The sequence below is a fragment of the Bos taurus genome, chromosome 4 (assembly GCF_002263795.3).
Source record: "Bos taurus isolate L1 Dominette 01449 registration number 42190680 breed Hereford chromosome 4, ARS-UCD2.0, whole genome shotgun sequence".
Taxonomy (NCBI): domain Eukaryota; kingdom Metazoa; phylum Chordata; class Mammalia; order Artiodactyla; family Bovidae; genus Bos; species Bos taurus.
The window spans coordinates 78954695-78980465 of record NC_037331.1 but is presented as its reverse complement, the minus strand read 5'-3'; the positions used below and the strand labels follow the sequence as shown (position 1 = coordinate 78980465).

The window sequence follows — 25771 nt, the reverse complement described above, 5'->3', positions numbered from 1 at the left end:
GCTCTGTCAACTTATTTCAAGAAGGACACAGTCTTTGGTCCACCTGAGCTGCTGCTGCTAAGTCGCTTCAGTCGTATCCGACTCTGTACAACCCCATAGACCGCAGCCCACCAGGCTCTCCCGTCCCTGGGATTCTCCAGGCAAGAACACTGGAGTGGGTTGCCATTTCCTTCTCCAATGCATGAAAGTGAAAAGTGAAAGTGAAGTTGCCCAGTTGTGTCCGACTCTTCTCGACCCCATGGACGGCAGCCTACCAGGCTCCTCCATCCACCTGAGCTATATGACCCCAAAGCCTTCACATTTCTGCTCACCCTGCTCTTTCCAATGGATCAGTTGAAGAGCAATTAAGTTTATGTTCTGAATTTTAAATTTTCTTCACTCAACATATGATAAGTGTAATTTAAAAATTTATAATAGCATTCACTTCTTTTCTAAATGACTACATGAAAGATGGGATAAGTAAAAACACATAAACATTTTTATAAGAATGTGACTTACAACTGTTAATTTATATTCAGTCAATAAGATCTGTAGAAAGTGTCAGATGGCCTAAATCCTCCCAAGCAATTCGCTAACATAGTCACAGTCCTTCTGGGATAACAACCCACAATCAAGTGTTATGGAGGAAAAGAAAGTGTCAAGGTCATAAAGTCTGAGGAGTACAGCCCTGGGATCCCCTGGAATTGTTAATATGTGAATGTGAGTTTCAAAAGTCCCACCCCAGGTATGGTTTGTGGCAATATTTGCAGGAGCTTCCAGAGAGACACTCTGAGAAACACTTTCTAGGACAACAATTAGAATATTCTGTAATAACCTTTATGGGAAAAAGAATCTGAAAACAAATGAATATGTATATATGTATAACTGAATCACTATACTGCACACCTGTAACTAACACTCATTATAAATCAACTATACTCCAGCAAAATTTTAAAAAAATTAGAAAAGGAAAAAAAAAAGTTAGAATAAATTAATTAATGTTAATTTGCCCTGTAGTTTTCTCAAGAGAAGGAATTGAGAAAAATGTGAATTTTTGATCCCTTATCATAGTGTGTGTGGTGTCTTCATCCATCAAACATAATTTCTACCCATCAAAACTGATAAGGGTTCTGGAAGATTTTTTTTTATAATACCTGAGAGGAAGCATGCATGCCACTGTAGGCAGTGACTCAGGGACAGAATTCTAAATCACAGTAACTACTGACTCAGTTTCCCTTTAAGTCTTTGCTCTGAGCTGAGCTAAAACTTCAGTTCTTTTAACTGAACCAAAAGAACTAACCAACTGAACTAAAAGTTTTAACTCCGCTCTGAATTAAAAGCGATCAGTAAATTATTGTCTCAGTGGGAACCACTATTTTCCAAAAATTTAACATTAAAATTCCCAAAGTCTGAATCGTTAGGAAAGTTTTGATGCATTTATTCTCCATCACAAATCAGAAGTAATGTTTTGTCAATATTCTTTCACAAAGTGGAGTCATATTTTGCAAACTGGGTCTCCTCTTACTATTGCAGTAAATAGCCCAGAAATCTCTCCCTTATCTGGAACTCTTCTGCCTCAGAGTTTCAACAACTGTGGCCAATCTGGCTGAAATCTGGGGTGTAAGTAGAAAGAAAGGATGTTAAGCAACTGATAAATATTAATGTACATAACTGAATAACTGAATCAGTTTGCTGTACAGCAGTAACTGACACAATGATGTAAATCAACTATACTTCAATTTTAAACATTTTTAATAAATACCATAAAATCCACTCCCTTACTCACTAATTCAACAAGTTTTAGCTGAGTACTTTTCACAGACCCCTTTTATATATCCAAAGAATAAAATAATTTTTTGTAACTGGAAAGTTACATATTAATTATAATTGATATATATAACTTTGAAATCCATACACATGCTTGACTTTCACAAAAAATATTTTTCTTTTCACACCAAGGAAGTGATGTGAGTCAACCTTTGTACAGAACTCCTCTAATCTATCTGTAAATTGATAATAAATCATAGAAATGATATATCAGTGGGAGACACTAAAAGTTCATATTGTAGAAGATCAATCGTTAAGATGTATTCAACCCTACTATACATACAGGTATTTCAAAGTCATTAATATTCAAGTCAAATATATTAAAACCAGTTAAAATAGCATGCAAGTTTAGGACTGACATGTACATATTTCTATATTTAAAACAAATAAACAACAAGGACCTACTGTAAAATAAATAAGTAAATAAATAATTTTTAAAATTATAATAATAAAATAGCATATGAGACAAATCCATAATGTATTTTAGAAACACTTCAGGAACTCTACATATAGTGGAGGATGAAAAAATTAAGATCATGGCATCCAGTCCCATCACTTCAGGGCAAATAGATGGGAAAACAATGGAAACAATGACAGACTCTATTTTGGGGGGTTCCAAAATCACTGCAGATGGTGACTGCAGCCATGAAATTAAAAGACAGTTACTCCTTGGAAGGAAAGTTATGACCAACCTAGACAGCATATTACAAAGCAAAGACGTTATTTGCAGACAAAGGTCTGTCTAGTCAAAGCTATGGTTTTTCCAGTAGTCATGTATGTATGTGAGAGCTGGACTATAAAGAAAGCTGAGCGCCAAAGAATTGATGTTTTTGAACCGTGGTGTTAGAGAAGACTCTTGAGAGGCCCTTGGACTGCAAGGAGATCAAATCCGTCAATCCTAAAGGAAATCAGTCCAGAATGTTCATTGGAAGGACTGATGCTGAAGCTGAAGCTCTAATAATATGGCCACCTGATACGAAGAACTGACTAACTGAAAAAGACCCTGATGCTGGAAAAGATTGAAGGCGGGAGGAGAAGGGGACGACAGAGGATGAGATGGTTGGATAGCATCAGTAACTCTATGGACATGAGTTTGAGCAAGCTCTAGGAGTTGGTGATGGACAGGGAAGTCTGGCATGCTGCAGTCCATAGGGTTGCAAAGAGCCAGACAAGACTGAGTGACTGAACTGAACTGAAGAGGATAGGGATGGGCTGGATAAATTAATAATAGTACAATGAATAAAGCTGAATGGCTCCGATGGTAAAGAATCTGCCTGCAATGCAGGAAACCCAGGTTCAATCTCTGGGTCAAGACAATCCCCTGGAGAAGGGAATGGCAACCCACTCCAGTATTCTTGCCAGGAGAATTCCATGGGCAGAGGATCCTGGTGGGCTACAGTCCATGGGGTCACAAAGAGTGGGACATGACTGAGTGATTAACACACACTAGGGGATGTGTTCTGCTGTAGTCTTTTATACTAGGAGAGTAAATAGAGCTGATTACAATATTGAAAAGACCTGTTTCTAAGTAAAAGTGAATTTTAAAGACTTGGAACTATAAGAAAGATGGCAAGAGGTTGGATCACCCAGCCATGTCATGCTTACAGGTCAAAGTTTCTATCTTATTGTTTAATGACTTGAGTCCACATGGCATCTACCCATTCCCTAAAAAAAACACATAAGCTTTCCTTAGAGCTGCATGGAACATCTCCTTCCATTGAGTCTCCATACCACAGGTCCTCTGTATGAATGTGGGGTCAGGGTGTAGGGGGTTGCCCGGGACAGAGTGATTAATACTCCATGCATTTTATCTACATTGGCTTCAACAGAAAGGCTCATCATCAGTTTCCAGATTCATCTCTAGAACCCCTCCCTGACCTGGAGAACTCAGCTTGGAGCTGGGCTGGCCTGAGGTTGATGTGAGAACCACTGCGGAGTCCTGACGCGGGTGGTCACAGGAAAGCCCGAGTCACAAAGGCACCCTCTCTTACCCAAAGTGAGGAGGAATGAAGAATATGCAGCAGCTATAGATTATTAGGAAATATTTTTAAAGTAAAATCAATGCTAGCAACCTATAAACACATTTTTGCAACTGCCCTAATTTGGTCAGTTCTGTTCAGATATGAATTTTTAAAAGATACTTAGAAGAAACTCATGTGATGCTTTTATAATGCATTTCTTCAGGTTGGGCACTGGGATTAGGAAACTTCATGCTGCAGTCTAAACGTCCACTGACAGAGGAATGGATAAAGATGTGGTATATATACACAATGGAATATTCCTCAGCCATAAAAGAATGAAACAATGCTGTTTGCGGCAACATGGATGGATTCACATAGATAATCGTGCCAAGTGAAGTAAGGCAGATAGAGAAAGACAAATATCACATGATATCTTTTAAATGTGGAATCTAAAAACACACAAATGAACTTATTTACAAAAAAAGAAACAGAATCATAGACAAAGAAAACAAAGTAATGGTTACCAAAGGGGATAGCAAGCCTGAAAGGAATAAACTAGAAGGCTTGGGATTAATATATGCATACTACTATATATAAAATGGATAAACAATAAGTACTTAATATATAGCACAGTGACCTATACTCAATATCTTATAATAATCCATAATGGAAAAATATATGAAAAAGAATACATATGCACACACATGCATCTATATAACTGAATGAGTTTGCTGTATACTTGAAAGTAACATGGTAAATTAACTTCATTTACCATGAAGTTAATGGTAAATGGTCACAAAGAGTCAGACATGACTGCACACAAGCACAACAACAACCCAAATTATGTAACTGGCCAGTCATGCAGACATAGTTAGAAAAACATCATCCATTTTTTAAAAGCATCACCAGACATGATTATATTCCTATTATAAATAGCACTTCCTACCAATCCCTTTAGTCATGTGTCCCACTGGAGGATTTTTAAGAGAAAGAAGGGAAACAGAAAAGGAGATCCACAGTTAGACCTGGCAGGTATGGCCAAGTAAGTAGCTAAGTGCCTTGGATCCAGTTCAGTTCACAAACCTCCCTGAGCTCCCTGGTCTCTAAAACAACACACCCTCGCTGGGGCCCGAAGCCTTCCCACAGGCCTTGGATCAGTAGTCCACACTGTACACCACCTGGTCCTGCCCACCTCCAACCTTGTGCTTTGCCTCATCTGCTACCTGGGCTGCTGGTAGTCTCCAAACATCCTAACTTCGTATCTGACTGGAAGCCTTTCCCTTCCATGAGTTCCATGAGGACAGGAATCATGTCTCTCATTCATCTATGCAGCCCTGATGCCCAGCACAGTGACCAGCACACAGTTGAAACTGCAGTAAAATATTTGGGGGATAAGTGAATAGTAGATTAAATGAAGTACTACCTAAAACCAATGGTCACATCTGGGAATAAATGAAAAGTATCCTTTTTAGCCAGGATTTATTATTTCCACTGATTCTGGGGGAAGACAAGGTTGTCTCATAATTTTTAGAAGATGCAATCAGAGTTTTAAGGACTTTGGTTATTTGGCTCTGGATTCATTCTTCTATTCTTCAGTGTTTCCCACCCAAGTCATTTCGAGCTGTTTCTCAGACACAAATTAGTTGACTCATAGCAGGTAACAAAGCAGTATCAAGCTGCTGTGAAAGTTGAACTGGTTCCTACTCTGCTCAGGAAACGGCACTGGACCTGCCAACTGCACCCTTACTCCAGGGGCCTCCAGCAGGGCTGATGCTTCCGTTCTCTGGTCACCAGGCAGAGCTGGTCAGTACTGGCCACAGAAAACACACCCTCATTTGTGAGGCTGCACTTCTGGGCACTCAACTCTCATTTTCACCGAGATGTCTGTCCTAGCTGAGCCAGACCTGAAACTGCTAAGGATATGAAGACATCTTCATTTTTGCCATTAAACCCAAAGTGAGAAAGCTGTAACTGGTGGGTTAGAAATGAATGGATTACTCACTTCTTCATTTCATTTAGGTTTCCTAGAAAATGGAAGATGAGAGTCAGTTGAAACAATCTTTCCTCTATTTCTAGGGGAAGGTATTAGCAGAGGTCAAACTATTTCTAATTTAACACTATTAACTGGATAAAAATTGGCCTTCTCCATACAGAGGATACAGACTGTATTGGATAAATGTGACTCATCAAGTCTTGGATGGAATTTCTCAGGGTGATGGTGAATTTAAAACTTTCTGAGACAGTATTTCACAACATCCTTTCCAAGTGCATAGAGTTATTCTTTTAAATGATTGTCTTAGTTATGGTACAAAAAATACTTGTGATGTACATTTGGACAATATGTCTTAATAAGTCAGATATAATCAGTAACAATTTCTTAACATGTAGATGGGTTTTTATGATTAAATATGTGGTCTATATGGAATTTTTATGGCAGTCTAAATTATTAAGTAAATACATCAACATAAGAATCAAATGGGCTTCCCAGGTGGCACCACTGTAAAGAAACTGCCTGCCAATCCAGGAGACATAAGAGATTTGAGTTTGATCCCTGAGTGGGGAAGATCCCCTGGAGAAGGGCAAGGCAACCCACGCCAGTATTCTTGCCTGGAGAATCCCATGGACCGAGGAGCATGGTAGGCTACAGTCCATAGGGTCGCAAAGAGTCAGACACAACTAAAGCGACTTAGCAGGCACACATGCAAGAACCATATACAAACTGAAGATGAACATTTGCTTTTGTAGCCCTTTATTTTGTATTCATCCCTCTGCATTTCTATATATCTATCAACTTATGGATACATTACTATTCATACAGACTATAACCTTCTGACAACAAAAATCATTCATCCACCACACAGAAAGTTCCTTTTAATAAGGAGGGTGATTAGAATTCTAACGGCTCATTAAAGAGCTCCTTCATTCACTCACTCCAGAAATATCTGTGGAGTGCTGTCAAGGTGACAGGGCACAGATGTAATGGTGTGGGGAGTGTGGCCATGAACAAGGCATCACAGTCCTAGACCTTCTGGCCTTTGTGTCTTGGTAGAGGGAGACATATGGCAAAGTACCAGATGAGCAAGTCAGCAGGGGATTTTAAACAGAGGTCCATGCTATTATCAGCCTCTTGGAGAAGAGTGCTGGAACTGGAACATGCATGTGAAGGACACTTGTTAGAAAACTGAACATGTGTCTTCACACATTGAAAAATATCTTTAGAAACTGAACTGACACCATTACTATATGCACTGTCCACATGAGAAGGAGGTTATGATTAGAAAACATGCACAAGTCAAATGTAAAAGTCAAATGTGTCTGGTGCAAATTAAAAAGCAAATGAGTGGACGGCTGGGCCTCTCACAAAGACCCTCTGTGCTTATGCGTAAAACAAGAGTAACACTATGCTTTCCAAAACTGCCATGAGATGAAATCAGTGAGAGCATCTCACACCAACCACGCCCCTGGGTACAAAGCAGAGATGAGATGAATGCTAAGTTCACCTTTGCTTCTGCATCTTTCCCTCCTGAGAAAGTTACCCTGTGTAGATTTCTTCATGCAGCTTCCTTCCCTGTCATCCACCAGTCCTCCCACTTACTGAGGAGTCCTCCAGTCAGTCTTCAGATTTCGCAAAGTGAAACTTGGAACAGGGCTAGCGAAGCACTAAGGTTATTCCAGCTCAAAGCCTGGCAGGTGGTGCCGATCGTAATTCTTCTAATAAATGTATTGTTATGGCAAGGCAACCTCATCTTGGGCTATCTGTATTACTTTATACACATCCAAAGCTTTGCCTTATCCTAACACACAGTGGCTGTGTACTGAAGAACGAGAGGTCAGGCTGCAAGAGTGAAGAGGGACTGGCGAGGAGCCGAGGCAAGGGTGACCTGAGAGCCTGATGGCCTTAGCCATTTGACTGCAAACAGGTCTCTTGGGGACTGAATTAGGGTCTCTGCTTCCAGCTTCAATGAGAATAATCAGGTCTGTTGTAGCCCCTTGGTGGCAGGGGAAAACAACCATTCCAAGTCAGGATACTGGCAGTTTCTTAAGGACTGATACTAAATTATCTGGAGAAGGGGAGGAGATTAAGAAGCTGGTGAAGATGCGGGGTACAAATTAAAGACAGCATCACGACCATCTGGCACCATTTTCTAATCTAAATCCTTCAGAGGCCTTATAAAGTCACAGTAGCTGGACAGAGAGCACAAGGGAAGAAAAACAAAGACGAAATGAAAACTCAAATGAAGAAATAAATATCATTCCTGTGAATTTCACTGTGTGCCCCATTTCCACCACTTTGATGCTATGAGTTCTAGGCAAGTCACATAATAACGATATGATTTCAGCAGACTGAGATATGGTCAGTAGCAATCTATGATCCCAGAGAAATTTGCCAGGAGTGCAGAGCAGCCGGGCCATGGTTGGAGATGGGCACACTCCTCAGAGCCAAACTGGGGTGATTACAGCATAGCATGGCCAGGCCCTGGTGGCTCATCTGGATGGATCATCAAGGCCAGTTCTCCTGAGGTTCTGCCCTTAGATAGCAGTCTACATCCAGGTACTGACCATCCGCACCAGCTTTAATAAAAGTTACCCCTTTCCTCTATAGCGGGAATCTTGTCTGTAGTTTACAAATGTGAAGACGGAACTTCCGAGCCGATAGGCGAGTATGGTTTGCACAGCTGATGGCAAAGCTGGAATCTGACTACAGTTCTGCCTGACTTTAAAGCGTATCTTAAGACCACATCAGCTAATACTGAAACTACCCCAGGACCCCTCTGTAGGTACCAATTGCTATCATGTTGTTGTAATTCAGTCACTCAGTCAAGTCAGACTCTTTGCCACCGCATGGACTGCAGCACTTCCCTGTCAGGCTTCCCTGTCCTTCACCATTTCCCAGAGTCTGCTCAAACTCACATCCATAGAAGTCAGTGATGCTATCTAACCATCTCATCCTCTGTCTCCCCCTTCTCCTCCTGCCTTCAATCTTTCCCAGCATCAAGGTTTTTTCCAGTGAGTTGTCTCTTCACATCAGGTGACCGAAATACTGCAGCTTCAGCGTCAGCATCAATCCTTCCAATGAATATTCAGGGTTGATTTTCTTTAGGATTGACTGGTTTGATCTCTGTGCTGTTCAAGAGACTCTCAGGAGTTCTCCAGCACCACAAGTCTATCATGTAAACAGTTATTTGTTCTGTTCCATGTTTCCATACTTTCTTGACAATATTAAAAGAACAGATACAGCAGAAAAATGACATCATATCAAAATGGAGATTTATAATATTTGAACGCTTGATGCTGAAGCTGAAACTCCAATACTTTGGTCACCTGATGCGAAGAACTGACTCAATGGAAAAGACCCTGATGCTGGGAAAGATTGAAGGCAGGAGAAGGGGACAACAGAGGATGAGATGGTTGGATGGCATCACCGACTCAATGGACATGAGTTTCAGCAAGCTCTGGAAGCTGGTGATGAATAGGGAAGCCTGGTATGCTGCAGTCCATGGGGTGGCAAAGAGTCAGACACAACAGGAACTGAACTGAACTGAATATGCCTGCCAAAGGAGACTGCTGATAACTGAACTAGCAAAGAATTAAAACTGTAATGGAAACTTACAGAAAAAATAATGGTATTCATCATTTCTAGTATATATTGTATGTGACTACTGCAACATTTTTCTGGACTGTTAGAGTTTTCCTAATAGTATATCCATCATGGAAGTCGCATCAATTCCTTTAGACTAAAAACCCTGCTTTTTGAAGTTTGAAAGAGATTTATTTAAAAACAGAATGACAAAAAAAAAGCCTTGGTATTCCAAAACCCAACAATCAACAGTCACTGGAAAGTTAAACACCTCCCCTAAGGCCCAGAAGTACAAAACGATGGTCTCCACAGGCTCATGGTAAGAAGGACACAATGTGCAAACCCAAGGGTGACGGAGACTCACCCCATCTACGCAGGCAGCCTACGGGGCTCCAGACCTCCTGGAAATCACCGCCAAGACTCACTACCGAAGAGTGGATGCAAAAGCCATCTGGCAAAAGTCCTGCTGTCAGGACTTCCCTGGTGGTCCAGCGGCTAAGACTCTGAACTCCCACTGCAGGAGGCACAGGTTCAATTACTGTTTGGGGAACTAAGATTGCGCACGCCACTCAATATGGTCAAAAAAAATCCACCCTGATGTCCCTTTTCCTTTCTTCCTCTCAAAACACACCTTTACCCTGTGAGACAAGACTCACATCTGGTCTTTTGATTTGTGTCCTGTCTTTGCAATTGTCCCCAAACCAGGTATGAAGTCGGTTTTTCCTCTCGGGAACTATAACTAGTAAGGGGAAAAAAGATCCCCATTCTCACTGTCTCTATGGAGTGGATTTCTTCATTCCCAAAGAACTACTATTTCTTTTTAAGAGCTGCTAACTAACATCTGCAAAATAAGTCTTTTCGGCACAATAATTGGCTCTGGAACCCACTGTAGTGAAATTTAACCTGGATCCCCATCTCAGGTCAGTCCCAGTGTCCTGTTATAATTCTACCTTGTAGGCAGTCAGTACCCCAAACACAGGTGCAGGCAAGCAGTGGTGTTTTATTAAAGAAATGTATCATGGATTTAAGGAAAATACATACCTGATTGCACTTGCAGATAAGTGGCCATAGGAGCCACTTGCTGAAGAGCTGCTGCGGGAATTATTGAGAATCGTGACCAAGGAGTTGGGAGATGTCCTTATCATGGTCTGAAGGTCAAAGCTATGATCGGACAGTGGTGATATGGACAGTGTACGTTTTCGGCTCGGCCGGGCTGACAGCCTAGGGCTGGGGAATCTGGTGCCTGTTATATAAACAAAACAGAATCTGATTACCTGTGGCTGGACTTGGTACCTGTTATCTATTCCTGTTACCCCACATGCAAGAACTGGAGGATAAGAAGCCAGCGACCAGTGGTGACAAGTACCTTTCTTTTCCCGCTTGTGTTCTACTGGCTACAATTGAGGGAATTAGGGAGAAATATTTATCTTCCAGGGACTTACCTCAGGGGAGCTTTGTTTATTAATGTGCAGGCAAAATGATAAATTGCTAAACAAAAGGGAAAGACTTTTATGTGTTATCCCTCTCATTTCCACTGATTTATGAATCTGACGGCTGCTTAGATATTCTCATCATTAATTCACCACAAGCGACAAAGACAGTGGTTCCCACAGTCACATCGCACCCATCCTCCCAACTCCCAACACGCATGGCTTTAAAGCAATGAGCCAAAGGGGAAAAATGAATTAAAGTATCCTAAGATAAAAAAAAAAATCCAGCTTAGTTATGCCTTCATTTCCCCATGATTTCTGTAGCTATCTGATCACGGACTATTTATGGCTTTACTGAAAAAACTGATAAATACATTATCCTAAATTAATGGTTCTCGATGGAGGGGTGGGAATAGATTTTGCCCCCAGGGGACATGTGACAACATCTGGAGATATTTGGGTTATCATAACTCAGGGGGTGCTAGAAACATCGAGAGGGTAGGGAAGCTACTGTACACCCAGGGATGTGCAGGGCAGGCCCTCATCATGAAGAATCACCTAGTCCTGGTAGTGCCAAAACGGAAGGACCCTGCCTTCAATTCCCCATTATCTAACAGCCTAAGTCCCAAGAAACATTTAAAAGCTTGGGACTATGGTTTGTTTACCCATTCTCCAAGGGCAGGTTGGGAGAGACCCTCTAAGCATTATAATAAGATAACATGAGTCAATTTTAATTCTCTGGTTATTGGATTGATCAATTAATCAATCAATTAATTCTATGCATTTATTAGAGTTTTGAGACTTCAAGAAGGTTCCACGGATGAAGCTCTGTTCTAGAGGTTAGTAACTCACGCTGAAATGCCTGTCAACTTAATACAACGCTTGTTACACAGAGAGTGAAAAATTAAATGCCCATTTGCCTGCAATTTGGTAGATGTTAAGAGATCTAGATTTCAGAGCATAACTATAAATGTGGCCCACAAGCCCACTCCTGCCTTTTCTAAGGTCACATTTACATTACAGAGTGAGCAAACTAAGTTTAATGACTTAATGAGAATAGAATGAGAATATAATCCTACTAGGTAAGAGGCAAATCAAATATAATTACTTTTGAGAAAGAATGGAGGGTTTCTGTTTCAAAGAATGGGTACATCTGCTTACAGGGACATGGCAATTTGGGGGTACACAGAAAACGGTAGTAGAGGGTAAGACTTCTTTATAGAAAAATGTCTGGGTACCTGGTCTATAGAAAACTAATTGGGAATATTTTCTTCATCAGAGGTGAACTTTGACACAAGATAACAATCCAAAATGATTTAAGATAATTTAATGAAATGCAATAGATGACTATGAAAGACTTACAGACATTATTATAATGATAAATAGACATACTTTATAGCTAATAAAAAATAAATCATAAACTGGAACTTAGTACCATCCATGAATATAAAACTGGTAAACCAATTTGAATGACAAATGTGGTCCCTACTCAAATACTTCTTTCAGGCACATTGAAAATTGAATTTCTTCATTTAGAAGTTTCATGACCCACATGATTTAGGCCATGTGAGTACAGAAACAGCAGTCCCACTGTGTTCACAGCTTTTATTGCCTAAACCAGCATCTTTTATTATGACATCAGCTTTACACATAAATGTTTCATATTTACTCACTATGAGAGGATAATCTCATCTAAAAAGTTTTTCAGTGAGGAAATGCATTCTACTTCCAAAGGACTTCAAGGACAAACCAGACTTCTGGTCAACTTCCATATCATCCTTGACAGTAATCATTCTCAATGAGACTCGATGATCCCTGGCAGAGTTAGAAGTAGCAGGACATTTCAGACAGAGCTGATGCCCTGATTTAAATCACTAACTAGATGAGGAGGTCATCTGATGCTATGAAACACTGGGGCCTATATCCCTTCACATCGTCCGAAGATAGAGGCCAAGGCCTTTCATGGAAGCTCGTGGTTCCCTAGGGCCTGGTTAGTCCATCTCTGTTTTCCCCTCCAAGATGGGCACTTACTTAAGTCAGCTTCCACCATATATACAGTGTGGTTTTCAGGAGCATTTAGGATTTCTCTAGGATATTCCTTATAGGGATTACTTGCTCTCCTATCTTTAAGTCACTAGAATCCCAAAAGGTGGAATTAGAGCCATAAAACAGGCTTGTTCATTCTAATGCCCAACACAGGAATACTCTAACCCGAAGCTGGCTGCAACCCTGGTAAGCCCACTGTTGGCACATTTAAAAGTCAGGTGCTCGTCCGAAAAGTTTACTGCTGCTTTTCTCCCAACCGATGAGTCCTGAAGATTTGTTACAGTGGAGTAGAATGACCCACTCGATCCCAGGCTGGCTCTGCTTTCACTACTGCAGAGCCAATGTAGAAATTTAACCTCATTTCGCTTCTCCCTTGAAAAAATTCTCATAGGTTTTATATTTAATACATAAGAACAGGGGACTTCTCTGGGAGTCCAGTGAACAAGACTCCATGCTCCCAATGCAAGGGGCCTGGGTTTGATCTGCTGTCAGGGAACTAGATCCCACATACTGCAACTAAGAGCTTGCATGAGGCAACTAAAGATCCTGCATGATACAACTTAAAAAAAAATGCCGCATGCCATGACACAACTAAGATTCAGCACAGCCACTTAAATAAATAAAATGATTAAAAAAAAATAAAACAGAAGAACGTTCTCTTTGTTAAGCTAAATGCTATTTCAACTACTTCAGAGAGCGGGGATATAGTACTTTTTAAATGCTTTCCAACCCTTTATTATGCTCTTCCCAATCCCCTAGCAACTAAGCAAAGAAAGTAATCAGCGTTTAGGACAGTGATTTGGGATCCCTTGTTGAAGGGAACAGCTAAACTACAAGGTGAGGATTTCAAAGCAGATGAAAGAGAAGTGGCCCAGGTCTCTACTGATCACCCTGCTTCCTCCTAGATATAAGCCTGAGCAGTCTCATTGTTCCAACACAGATTTTCCCGCTCTGGCTTTCTGTTAATTGTTTTGTTTCTCTATTCTAATGAAAGATTCTGACAAAGAAAAAGGAGGTTTCTTTTTATGTGATGAATAATAGGATATCTAAATTCCTACTTAATGACAATCAATTTACCATATACTCTGGCAAATTAAAATGCCTTTAATTAGTTTTTACTAAGTAAAAGGGTAGCTTCATCCTTTATTTAGATAAAAACCGCCATTGCCTGACTAAACACATTCTCATCAAATAGAGAAGGTAATATGGGTTGACCTTCCAAGGAGTCTCTCTTATTTTAATTCTTTATTTGCAGATTTTTAAATAACTGATTTGCATAATAACACTCAACTTTTTTTTTTTTTCCCAACAACCCCTAATTGAAACGTGGTCATGATGAATCTGCAATGGAAACTCGTTCTTCTACAAAGCAGGATCACAAAATCCCTGTGGAAGATGTAACATATTTCTTTCACTTTGGGTGAGGTAATGAACTCCCCAGTGGAAACCCATCCTAGCAGTGTTCCTAGGTAACCCAGCTAAGTTACTTCATGACATTAAGGGGACCAGAGCTGTAGGGTTTACACTGTGTGGACCAATCGTCTTCTGTCTGTTGTAAATCTGAGAGCTGAACTGTTCACCACTGCTAGAGAGTGGACCAAGGTCCACTCATCATCACAGAAGAATCCAAACAGCCTCTAGATACAGAAGCACAAGTTAATCACTGCTACTAGAAGAAACAAACAAAACTTTAGCATATGTCCTACACAAACTCACATTATCTTCGTATTCAAAGGGTTGCATTATGTATACCTCGGATGACACTTTGGCTTCACTTCCTGGCACCTAGTAAATGCATGTGAACCTAAAGGATAAAAACTCTTAGATATTCTGAGAAATGATAATCACAGGTTCTCATCTGTACCTCTAGTCTAGAGAAGTGGCACTAAAGACTCATCATAAGCCTTGAGGGATCCAAAAGTAAGTCATTTAAAGTGCATCCAGTGATCCCAGTTTCCCCCACTCCTAGGTACTACGAGTAGCCCTTTCTGATGTGGAAATGATTTTTGTTTCCTATATAAGAGGTCTCAGTGAGACAGAATTTTTTAACATAAAGAAAACACAGGAGTGCACACAATGACAAAGAGTAGCCCTTGTTTGCAACAACTAGTAGCCTGCACAAAGCAATGAAGACGCAATGTAGCCAAAAATAAATTAAATAAATAAGACCTACAGTCGCTTAAAATAACATTTTTAAAAAAAGAAAACATAGGAGGAAAATAAGAAAAAAATAAGCCCATGAAAAACATGAAATCAAGTATAGGTCTCTTTTTTTAAGCTAATTTTTAAAGCATAAAATCTATAAAATCAAGAAATGATTGGTCATGAGCACGTTCATCTAATCAAACACATTCCCTTATTCTGCTACCAAGACAATCAGAGCCGACTAGTGTTTTTTTGAGTCTGCCAAATTATAATTGCCTGCCTCTTTCAGTTCACTGACATAAGGTGAGCTAATTGGCAAGTTTCAATGGCCAAGTCTGTGGGAATTTCCTGGCAAACCAAGCAAACCAGAGCCCCAAATCCTGGCAGTGCCGCCTCCTTCTCTGCTCTGGAAAGTTAGGTGATCAACTCATCTTAGGACCTTCCTCTCCCTTTCATGCATTAGCTTGGCCATGCCCGGGGCTACAGAAGACAGCCCTGCCACTTACTATCCATGGCGTGAAGATACTCCATGTGGATGGCCCCTGCGCCAGCGGTGGCAGCAGAGGGAATGATGTCTGCATAGGGGCTGCGCTGGCCGGCTAACAGGGCCATCTGATGATAGTATTCTGCTGGGCTGACTCCGGCATGGGGGGCTGGATGGAAGAGGAGACAAGAAAAGCACGGTTACCAGTTGGAAGAAGGTCAACAAGAAGCTTTTCTTGAGATACGCCAAAATCCATGTGTCATGCAGCCCACAGAGCCATTCCTTTCATGGTTTGTTCTAGGAAAACTTCTTTAACTCAAACTGTGCTTTTGCTGAAGTTTCCCAGATATCATTGATTAGAAAATAAAACTGAAGGAAAAGCACAGAAAAAAAATCAAGTACATGATAAAACTTTTGAGGTTAGTTTCAAGAACTCATTAAGACTGGCATATATACACTGCTGCTGCTGCTGCTTCATATAAAATAGATAACTAATGATTACCTGTGTATAGCACAGGGAACTCTATTAAGTGCTCTGTGGTGACCTAAATGGGAAGGAAATCCAAAAAAGAAGGGCTATATATATACATACAGCTGGTCCATTTTGCTGTGCAGCAGAAACTAGCACAACATTTAAAGCATCTAGATTCCAATAAACAATGATTAAATTCATATATGTGCATGTATCTGTACACTCATTCCTCTGTTTGCTCCCCAAAATAAAAGTGTCTTATATCAAATGGGCACAGTGACACACTATTTTCTTGGGCTTCAAAATCACTTGGAGAAGGAAATGGCAACCCACTCCAGTACTCTTGCCTGGAAGATCACATGGAAGGAGGAATCTGGTAGGCTATAGTCCATGGGGTCACAAAGAGTTGGACACGACTGAGTGACTTCACTTTCAAAATCACTGCAGATGGTGACTGCAGCCATGAAATTTAAAGACGCTTGCTCTTTGGAAGAAATGCTACAACCAACCTAGACAGCATATTAATAAGCAGAGACATCACTTTGCCAACAAAGGTCCTTCTAGTCAAAGCTCTGGTTTTTCCAGTAGTCATGTATGGATATTAGAGTTGGACTATAAGGAAAGCTGAGCACCAAGGAATTGATGCTTTTGAACTGTGGTGTTGAAGAAGACTCTTGAGGGTCCCTTGGACTGCAAGGAGATCCAACCAGTCCATCCTAAAGGAAATCAGTCCTGAATATTCATTGGAAGGACTGATGCTGAAGCTGAAACTCCAATACTTTGGCCACCTGATGTGAAGAACTGACTCATTTGAAAAGACCCTGATGCTGGGAAAGATGGAAGGCAGGAGGAGAAGGGGACGACAGAGGATGAGATGATTGGATGGCATCACCAACTCGATGGACATGAGTTTGAGCAAGCTCTGGGAGTTGGTGATGGACAGGGAAGCCTGGTGTGCTGCAGTCCGTGGGGTCTCAAAGAGTTGGACATGACTGTGCAACTGAACTGACTGACTATATCGAATCACTGTATGTTCACATTTTTTTTTTCATATTTCTTACAGTAGTAGACAACTTGAAAAGTGAAAGTGAAATTGAAGTCGCTCAGTCGTGTCCGACTCTTTGCGACCCTGTGAACTGTAGGCTGCCAGGCTTCTCCATCCATGGGATTCTCCAGGCAAGAATACTAGAGTGGGTTACCATTTCCTTCTCCAGGGGATCTTCCCAACCCAGGGATCGAACCCAGGTCTCCCTCATTGGAGGCAGACGCTTTAACCTCTGAGCCACCAGACAACTTAGGTAACTACAATGACCTTCCCGACATATTTAAAATACTTCCCTAAGCTTTCTGGCAAGAGGGTCTGAGTCAGTTCTCGGTAGCTGGAGGACCCAGGGCCATGAGTGGAAAAGGTATCACAGCCCGAATTTAATAACACATGGCTGGGTGGTAAGCTGCAATTTTGTGTTCCATAATTTTAAAGTTCTTTCTTTTTTCATTTCAAAATCAAGAAGAAATATACCTATCAATCTGGAGCAACTTACTGGCAAGCGTCAGCTCTATAAGAGGGGGATAATGATTGGTTTCCACCGGACAACTTATGTGCCAAAGCTGTGGGATACTATAGCAGTTCTGGGGGTGGGCTCCAGAGGCACTAAGATCTAGATGCAGATCCCAGCTCCACCTCTTCAGGAAGTTGCTGGGAGGAGTGAAGGCGATGGTGCATGGAAAGTGCCTAGCACATAACATTAGATCAATAAAAGCTAGTTTTATCATTAAAATGTAGAAACACTGGCATTCTAACAACAGGTCTAGGTATGCTTTATATTTGTGTTCAAATACTTTTTATTTACTGAAGTATAGTTGATTTACAATGTTATATTAGTTTCAGATATATAGTAAAGTGATTCAGTTATATATACACATTTTTTTTTCATGTTCTTTCCCAGGATATGTATTATAAGATACAGAATATATTAATAGTTCTCTGTACTATACAGTACATTGTTTATCTATTTTACATATAGTAGTATGTATCCATTAACACCAAATTCCTAATTTATCCCTCCTACCCTCTTTCCCAAACCATGTTTGTTTTTTAAGTCTATGAGTCTATTTCTGTTTTGTAAATAAGTTGTGTGTGTGTGTGTGTGTGTGTGTGTGCACGCACGCACATGCGTGCGCACTCAATCTCATCTGACTCTGCAACCCCATGGACTGGAGCCCACCAGGTTGCTCTGTCCATGGAATTTTTCAGGCAAGAATACTAGAGTGGGTTGCCATTTCCTCCTCCAGGGGATCTTCCCAGCCCAGGGATCGAACTTGCATCTCTACCATCTCCTGCAATGGCGACCAGATTCTTTATCACTGTGCCACCTGGGAAGCCTGTAAATAAGTTAATTTGTATCTTTTTTTTTAGAGTCCACTTATAAGTGATATATTTGTCTTTCTCTGTCTGACTAACTTCAATTAGTAGATCATCTCTAGGTCCAACATGTTGCTACAAATGGTATTATTTCATCCTTTTTAAAATATTTTTATATATCTTATATTATCTTTTATTTATTCTTCTTTATATTTCATACTTTTCCTACATCATGAAGATAGATATATACAAAAATCATGGACTGCAAGAGACAAATATGAGTGACTTGACTTTGGGTATTAATTGGCCTCCTGTAAGGCAGGACGAAAAATGCAGAAGTCATAAAAAATGTTTTATTTATACTTATCATCAAACACTATGAAAAGCAGATGATAAGATGTTTTAATTAGAGGTACCACCTTCAGTGGCCCCAGAAAATTTCTGGAAGCCAGGCATCATTACAAGCCCATCGTCAGCTGATCTGTCTACCTTTCTTTCCCTCTGTTCTTGAGAGTCACTTTCACGGAGTCCCAAGTATTCTATGGAGGTGACTCTCCATTTTTCCCACTGGAAAACCAAATCCAAAGCAGAACAAACTCCGATCTCACTCTTTTACAGTTGTATTTTTAAAGTGTGCATCTTGTCCAAATGGCAAAACTTCTTCCTTGGGTACTATACATGTATATCCACTGCACTGAATCAGAGGGGGAAAAAAAGTGAGTCAGCAGCTGTTGCTGGAGCCCAGCCACTCCTGGAAGTATGACTGGGTTAATCCTTACTGAGAAATTTCAGGCTGCTTCTACCTACTATCCCCACCATGCACAACCAGCCCTGGGAAGTGTGTGCACAGAGAATATGAGCTGTGCAGGGGCAAACACTGCTGGGTAAGCCAGAGTCCATGTGCGCCTGCACGAGCACCAGCAATTTGTGGTTTGCTGCAGAGAACTCACAGTTCTGTACTTGTCATCAGTACAGCTTAAGCCATTCTGAGCCTTAACACAGATTCTATCAATTGTAGACAGGTGAGTTTGTACATGTGTTCATGAAACGGGAAATGTGCTTTCTGAACCAAAAGGACATTAAAAAGTTTTTTGTTGTTGTTTTGGGGTATAGTTGATTTATAATGCTGTGTGAGTTTTGGATGTACAGCAAAATGAATCTGTTATACATACACATATTTCCACTCTTTTTTAGATTCTTTTTGCATATAGGCTATTATAGAATATTGAGTGGAGTTCCCTGTGCTACACAGTAGGCCCCAAAGGAGCATTTTAATCATGGACAGTTGTGGAATGAACAGCTCCAATTTAAAAGTCAGGTGACAATAATTAATTGGGAGGCTCACAGAACAACAGGAATCTGGTCCTTGGGAGCTGAAAATGAGCATCCTGTATAAGAGAATTAAAGTCAAAGGTCGTTTCTTGGCCCACAGTATCCCTCTTGCAGTGTTCATGTGGCATGGTCAAGGACAGAGGGCACATACAACAGGGCTAGGCCATCATGTTCTCTAAGATCTTGCTATTCAGAATGTGGTCCCTGGACCCGCACCACTGAAATGACCTGGAGGCCTCTCAGAAGTGCAGAACCTCAGCCCCCCAGACCCATCCCACCAGGAAGCATATTTTATCACCATCCCCAGGTGATGTATATGCACAGTGGAGTGTGAAAAGTGCTGCTCCAATGGACACATCTGTATACATGTGCCCTTCAGACCTAAACAGTGTTCCTCAGAAGGCGAGCAAAATGTGCTGGTTACACAAGTACAACACAGGAATGGCAACAGGGTCAGTCTAAACAGAGCCACAAAACAGAGTAGTGAATAAGAGGATTTGGGCGTCACAACATTCTGGCTCTTGAGTTCCACCTCTGTCACTTACTAGCCAAGGAACCAGGTTGCAAGTTACTTGGCCCCTCTGCCAAATCCTCATCTGAAAATGGAGATTATATCCTCACCCTCATGGAGGTGTCATAACGCTGAAAAAAGAGCATGCAATCACAGCACTTAGCACAGCCCCTGGCACACAGGACACAAACACATCAGCTACTCTTTACCACGTCCCATGATGTGCGGAAGCAGGACAGGCTGGTCTGAAACTCACCATCTGTGGGGCTCAGCCCACGAGCGGCCGAGATCATGGAGAGGGATGGGCTGCTGTGCAGGGACCGGATGTAGTCCATGTAGGGGTTGATGTAGGGATGCGGGGGGCTGAAGGGGGATTCGGAAGCTGCAGCAGGGTTCCGATGTGGGGAGATCCTGATGAAGGGCAGGTCAGAATACGTGGGGCTACTAGATAAGGCAGAAGGCCTAGGTAAAAAGAAAAGCAGACACAACAGGTATACATGAGACAAGAGCTCCACAGGCAGAGGCTGTCTGTGAAAGAAAATAAGCACGATTTCAAGGTGTCTTGGGGGAAAAAATATCAGGCATTTACATTTCTAGTACTAGGACCTTAAAGATCACAGTGACATAATGCAGGCAGAATGCTACTATACAATTGTTTAGGCAAAGACATTTGACCTTTGAGAAATTTTCTGGCACTCGCAATCCAGGAAAATAAAGTCTTTGGTTTTCTTCATGAGAAGAAATTCTAAACAGGCATCTGAGCTTGAGGTAGTTGTGATTCTATTTTCCATTTGATGTGAATGTTAATTTCACTGCTGAACTTACCTCTCACCATCACAGTATTTCATTAAAAAAAAAAAAGAAAGAAAGAAAAAGAAAGGAAGGAAGGGAGGGAGAGAGGAAGGGAAGAGAAAGAAAGAAAGGGAGAAAGGAAGGAAGGGTGGAAGGAAAGAAAAAAAAGGAGAGAGAAAGAAAAGGAAGATTTGGCTGGTTTGGAAGTCTGAGCATGCACAAGGCAGAGATGCCTACAAATAAGAAAAAGTCTAATTGCAAGAGTCTGTAAGAAGCATGAAATTGACAGTCTATAAGGCCATGCTCCAGCTTTAGTGCTCTGGGTCTTGCAGTGGTGAGTAAAACCATTTTCTACCATGTGTTTCCCTGTTTTGAAGGCGGCCATAGGAGGCAGCTTTCTCTCATACTTTTTTTGCATGTGGCTTCCTGATTGGCCACAATCAGTGAACAATCAGTAATGAAGTGCGGGGACAGAAAGTTGGAAAAGATTCAGCTCATGTCCTAGTTGTAAGGAGCAAAGGCAGAGTGTAAGCTTTTGGCTGATGCAAATAAATTCTAAGGCACACCTTGCTGCCACCATACCCCACCCACTCCAGGGATTCCCTTCCCAGAGCCGGCCCCACGCCCTGCGCACAGGCGTTTGTAGAATGGCCAGTCTGTGGAACACCCCCTCACCGCCCTGTCCCTCCTCTAATAGAAAACGTTTTGTGTGGATAATCCAGTGAACTGGCTCTGACAGGCTAAACACTTGTACTTTCTCTTTTTTCATTCACAGAGAATATGGCCATAAAAAGGCGAAGCTGTGATAGAGCGGGATGTACTGACTGCAAACTCCTCTCAGGGCACTGGCTTTAGGAGTGAAAGGAAAGGGAGGAGAAACAATTTCTCATCCCGCCTTCCCAGCAAAGGCACACACAGCCGGGGCTCTGGCCCCAACCCCATTAGAATGGAATCCTGGGAGAAGCCCTTCTTCCAAGTGCACAGAGCAGGCACTGAATTAAATGAAACCAAAGCTCATACTGTGAATTTTCTCCCAGTAGAAAATCAAAGAGGTTAAAATACACGAGAGAGAGGGGATTCTCCTGACTTTCTCCTTCTTACTTTTTTTTACCATTTTGAACTTAAAAAAAAAAAAAAAAAAAAAAAGAGGCTTTTTATTTGTTCTTAAGATGCCACTTCTGGAGAAATAAACTACAAATCCAGAGTTTTCTAAATTTACATGTGGGCAGGGTGAGAAGTTACCACCTGAAAATAGTTACGTCTTTTCCAAACAACTTGAGGCTTTCCATAATCACTTAGAAAACAGAAATTGGCAGGATCTATTAGTCCATCCTATTTTAGCTCTTTCCTACAAAATAAATTAGCTCCGTGTCATTGGTTAAATCTGAAGCTCCGTTTAGACCTGCTGCTACTTTAGAGAACATGGGACTCTCAAATTCAGTCCTTCATTTTCTACCGGAAAGGAAAATCAATCCTTCCAATCTGATTCCCAAGTGATTATTACAAAATACGGCTCACTTGTGGATTTATGAGGAGAGACAGATGCCACAAGAACAGACATGTCAGTAGAGAAGCAGGCATTTCGAGATCCATGAGATGATATCTCCTAGACAAGCTTTTTTTATGATCCATGAAGAACTCACTCTGAATCAGTGAAGGTGATGCCATTGCTTATCGGTTTTTTTGTGAGGCAAAAAATTGGTCCCTGTAATCTTTCTCAAGTTCTAGAATTGAAAATGGTAGTAAGAATATTCCTAACAGCTTAGATTCCATTGAAGAATAATAGATGGGGGGAGGGGAACCAGCATTTAGAACAATAAGAACATTATAGATGTCAGGCTGAGGTGGTCACCAGTCCCAAAGGAGCAGAAAAACACTCGCTTTTCTCTTCTCACAAATTTGTGGATGTCAACATGCGCACCATCCCCTTCACTTTCATTTGACCTGTTTCCACAGAAGACTGATGATAACTATTCTATGAGTAATGAATCAAGACCTGGGCACCTCTTTCCCAAAAGGAACACCCAGGCTCCATCCTCGCTTCCACACCAGTGTGGGGCAACAGCAGAAAAGAGTGTTGTTACCTCCAAGATCTGGAGATAAAGTCAGGCAACTCCACACACTCTGGTGAACGTCATATGCATGCATGTCACTCCCCTTCAGAGACAATACAGGCAAGATTTGGGGTCACCTCTTTCTCAATGAGATAGCGGGACATGTTTTCAAACAGGTATGCAATTATGAAAGCTGCAAGGTGTCAACTGCCCTAAAGAAAAGATCTAGTAGACAAAGGACAGCCAGCCCCTGGATTCAACAGGAAAATGGTTCATGAGGGTCACTCTGGGTGGGCTCATCAGGAATTCTGGAGACGACTGACTCAGATCATCAGAGCAGTGGTACTGTGGAAGGGCTTGTGGATGAAGGGAACTGCCAAGAAAGGGACAAGAAGCTGTGTGATCTTGGCTGTGATAGGAACCCCTCTTGGTGGCTCATGTGGTAAACAGGCTGCCTGCAGTGCAGAAGACCCAGGTTCAATCCCTGGGTCGGGAAGATCCCCTGGAGAAGGGAATGGACATCCACTCCAGTACTCTTGCTTGGAGAATTCCATGGGCAGAGGAGCCTGGCGGGCTACAGTCCATGGAATTGAGACAGTCAATCACTAGGCAGGTTAATAAGAAGTCCAGGGTCCCTCAGGAGGAGAAGGGGCTCTCATGGAGGAGATAAGGGTCTCAATTCTCAAGGAAGAAAAAAGGACAAACATTTTTTCTATATTTCTTAATTTTAGTCACATAAAACTTTTTTTTCTTTAAGCCCAGAGCTGATGATTTCACAACAAAACAACTCAGCTTAAACTCTGTACCAATGATTATATAACAACAATGTATCCTGTTTGAGGATAGTTTCTCCTTCTTGAAAACCTTCTGACTAATCCTGTTATCTTAAAATGTATAGTATTACCAGAGTGGGTCTATAAGATCTTTCTACTATTAATTCTAATCCTGTCATCTCAGTGATCAGTGCAAAGAAATAGAGGAAAAAAATAGAATGGGAAAGACTAGAGATCTCTTCAAGAAAATTAGAGATAGCAAGGGAACACTTCATGCAAAGATGGGCTCGATAAAGGACAGAAATGGTATGGACCTCACAGAAGCAGAAGATACTAAGAAGAGGTGGCAAGAATACACAGAAAAACTATACAAAAAAGATCTTCATGACCCAGATAATTACGATGGTATGATCACTCACCTAGAGCCAGACATCCTGGAATGTGAAGTCAAGTGGGCCTTAGGAAGCATCACTACAAACAAAGCTAGTGGAGGTGATGGAATTCCAGTGGAGCTGTTTCAAATCCTAAAAGATGATGCTGTGAAAGTGCTGCACTGAATATGCCAGCAAATTTGGAAAACTCAGCAGTGGCCACAGGACTGGAAAAGATCACTTTTCATTCCAATCCCAAAGAAAGGCAATGCCAAAGAATGCTCAAACTACCACACAATTGCACTCATCCCACATGCTAGTAAAGTAATGCACAAAATTCTCTAAGGCAGGCTTCAACAACATATGAACGTTGAACTTCCAGATGTTCAGCTGGTTTTAGAAAAGGCAGAGGAACCAGAGATCAAATTGCCAACATCTGTTAGATCATCAAAAAAGCAAGAGAGTTCCAGAAAAACATCTATTTCTGTATACTGTCACTCTGCTTATTTAACTTATATGCAGAGTACATCATGAGAAACGCTGGGATGGAAGAAGCACAAGCTGGAATCAAGGTTGCCAGAAGAAATATCAATAACCTCAGATATGCAGACGACACCACCCTTATGGCAGAAAGCGAAGAAGAACTAAAGAGCCTCTTGATGAAAGTGAAAGAGGAGAGGGAACAAGTTGGCTTAAAGCTCAACATTCAGAAAACTTGGTCCCATCACTTCATGGCAAATAGATGGGGAAACAGTGGAAAAAGTGGCAGACTTTATTTTGCAGGGGCTCCAAAATCACTCCAGATGATGACTGCAGCCATGAAATAAAAAGACACTTGCTCCTTGGAAGAAATTCTATGACCAACCTAGACAGCATATTAAAAAGCAAAGACATTACTTTGCCAACAAAGGTCCGTCTAGTCAAGGCTATGGTTTTTCCAGTGATCATGTATGGATGTGAGAGTTGGACCAAAAAGAAAGATGAGCGCCAAAGAAATGCTTCTGAACCGTGGTGTTGGAGAAGACTCTTGGGAGTGCCTTGGACTGCAAGGAGATCCAACCAGTCCATCCTAAAGGAAATCAGTCCTGAATGTTCATTGGAAGGACTGATGCTGAAGCTGAAACTCCAGTACTTTGGCCACCTGATGCAAAGAGCTGACTCATTTGAAAATACCCTGATGTTGGGAAAGACTGAAGGAGAGAGGAGAAGGGGACGACAGAGGATGAGATGGTTGGATAGCATCACCAACTCAATGGACATGAGTTTGAGTAAGCTTCGGTAGTTGATGATGGACAGGGAGGCCTGCTGCTGCTGCTGCTGCTGCTGCTAAGTCGCTTCAGTAGTGTCCAACTCTGTGGGATCCCACAGACTGCAGCCCACCAGGCTCCCCTGTCCCTGGGATTCTCCACGCAAGAATGCTGGAGTGGGTTGCCATGTCCTTCTGCAATGCATGAAAGTAAAAAGTGAAAGTGAAGTCACTCAGCCGTGTCCGACTCTTAGCGACCCCATGGACTGCAGCCCACCAGACTCCTCTGTCCATGGGATTTTCCAGGCAAGAGTACTGGAGTGGGGTGCCATTGCCTTCTCCTGGCATGCTGCAGTTCATGGGGTTGCAGAGAGTCGGACACGACTGAGTGACTGAACTGAACTGAAT

The 25771-nt window shown here is 41.5% G+C and overlaps 1 protein-coding gene across 6 annotated transcripts in view; it reads right to left on the bottom strand.

Moving 5' to 3' along the window:
- The window catches only part of GLI3 (GLI family zinc finger 3), a 318180-nt gene that overhangs the window by 84797 nt on the left and 207612 nt on the right, over positions 1 to 25771 (bottom strand). For all 6 annotated transcript variants that reach the window (XM_059885923.1, XM_059885922.1, XM_059885925.1 and 3 more), the window contains 3 exons: positions 20384 to 20589; positions 15473 to 15619; positions 10387 to 10588 (listed from right to left, as the gene is read on the bottom strand). In XM_059885923.1, the coding sequence (XP_059741906.1) occupies positions 10387 to 10588; positions 15473 to 15619; positions 20384 to 20589 (555 nt within the window). The remainder of the gene's footprint in view (positions 1 to 10386; positions 10589 to 15472; positions 15620 to 20383; positions 20590 to 25771) is intronic.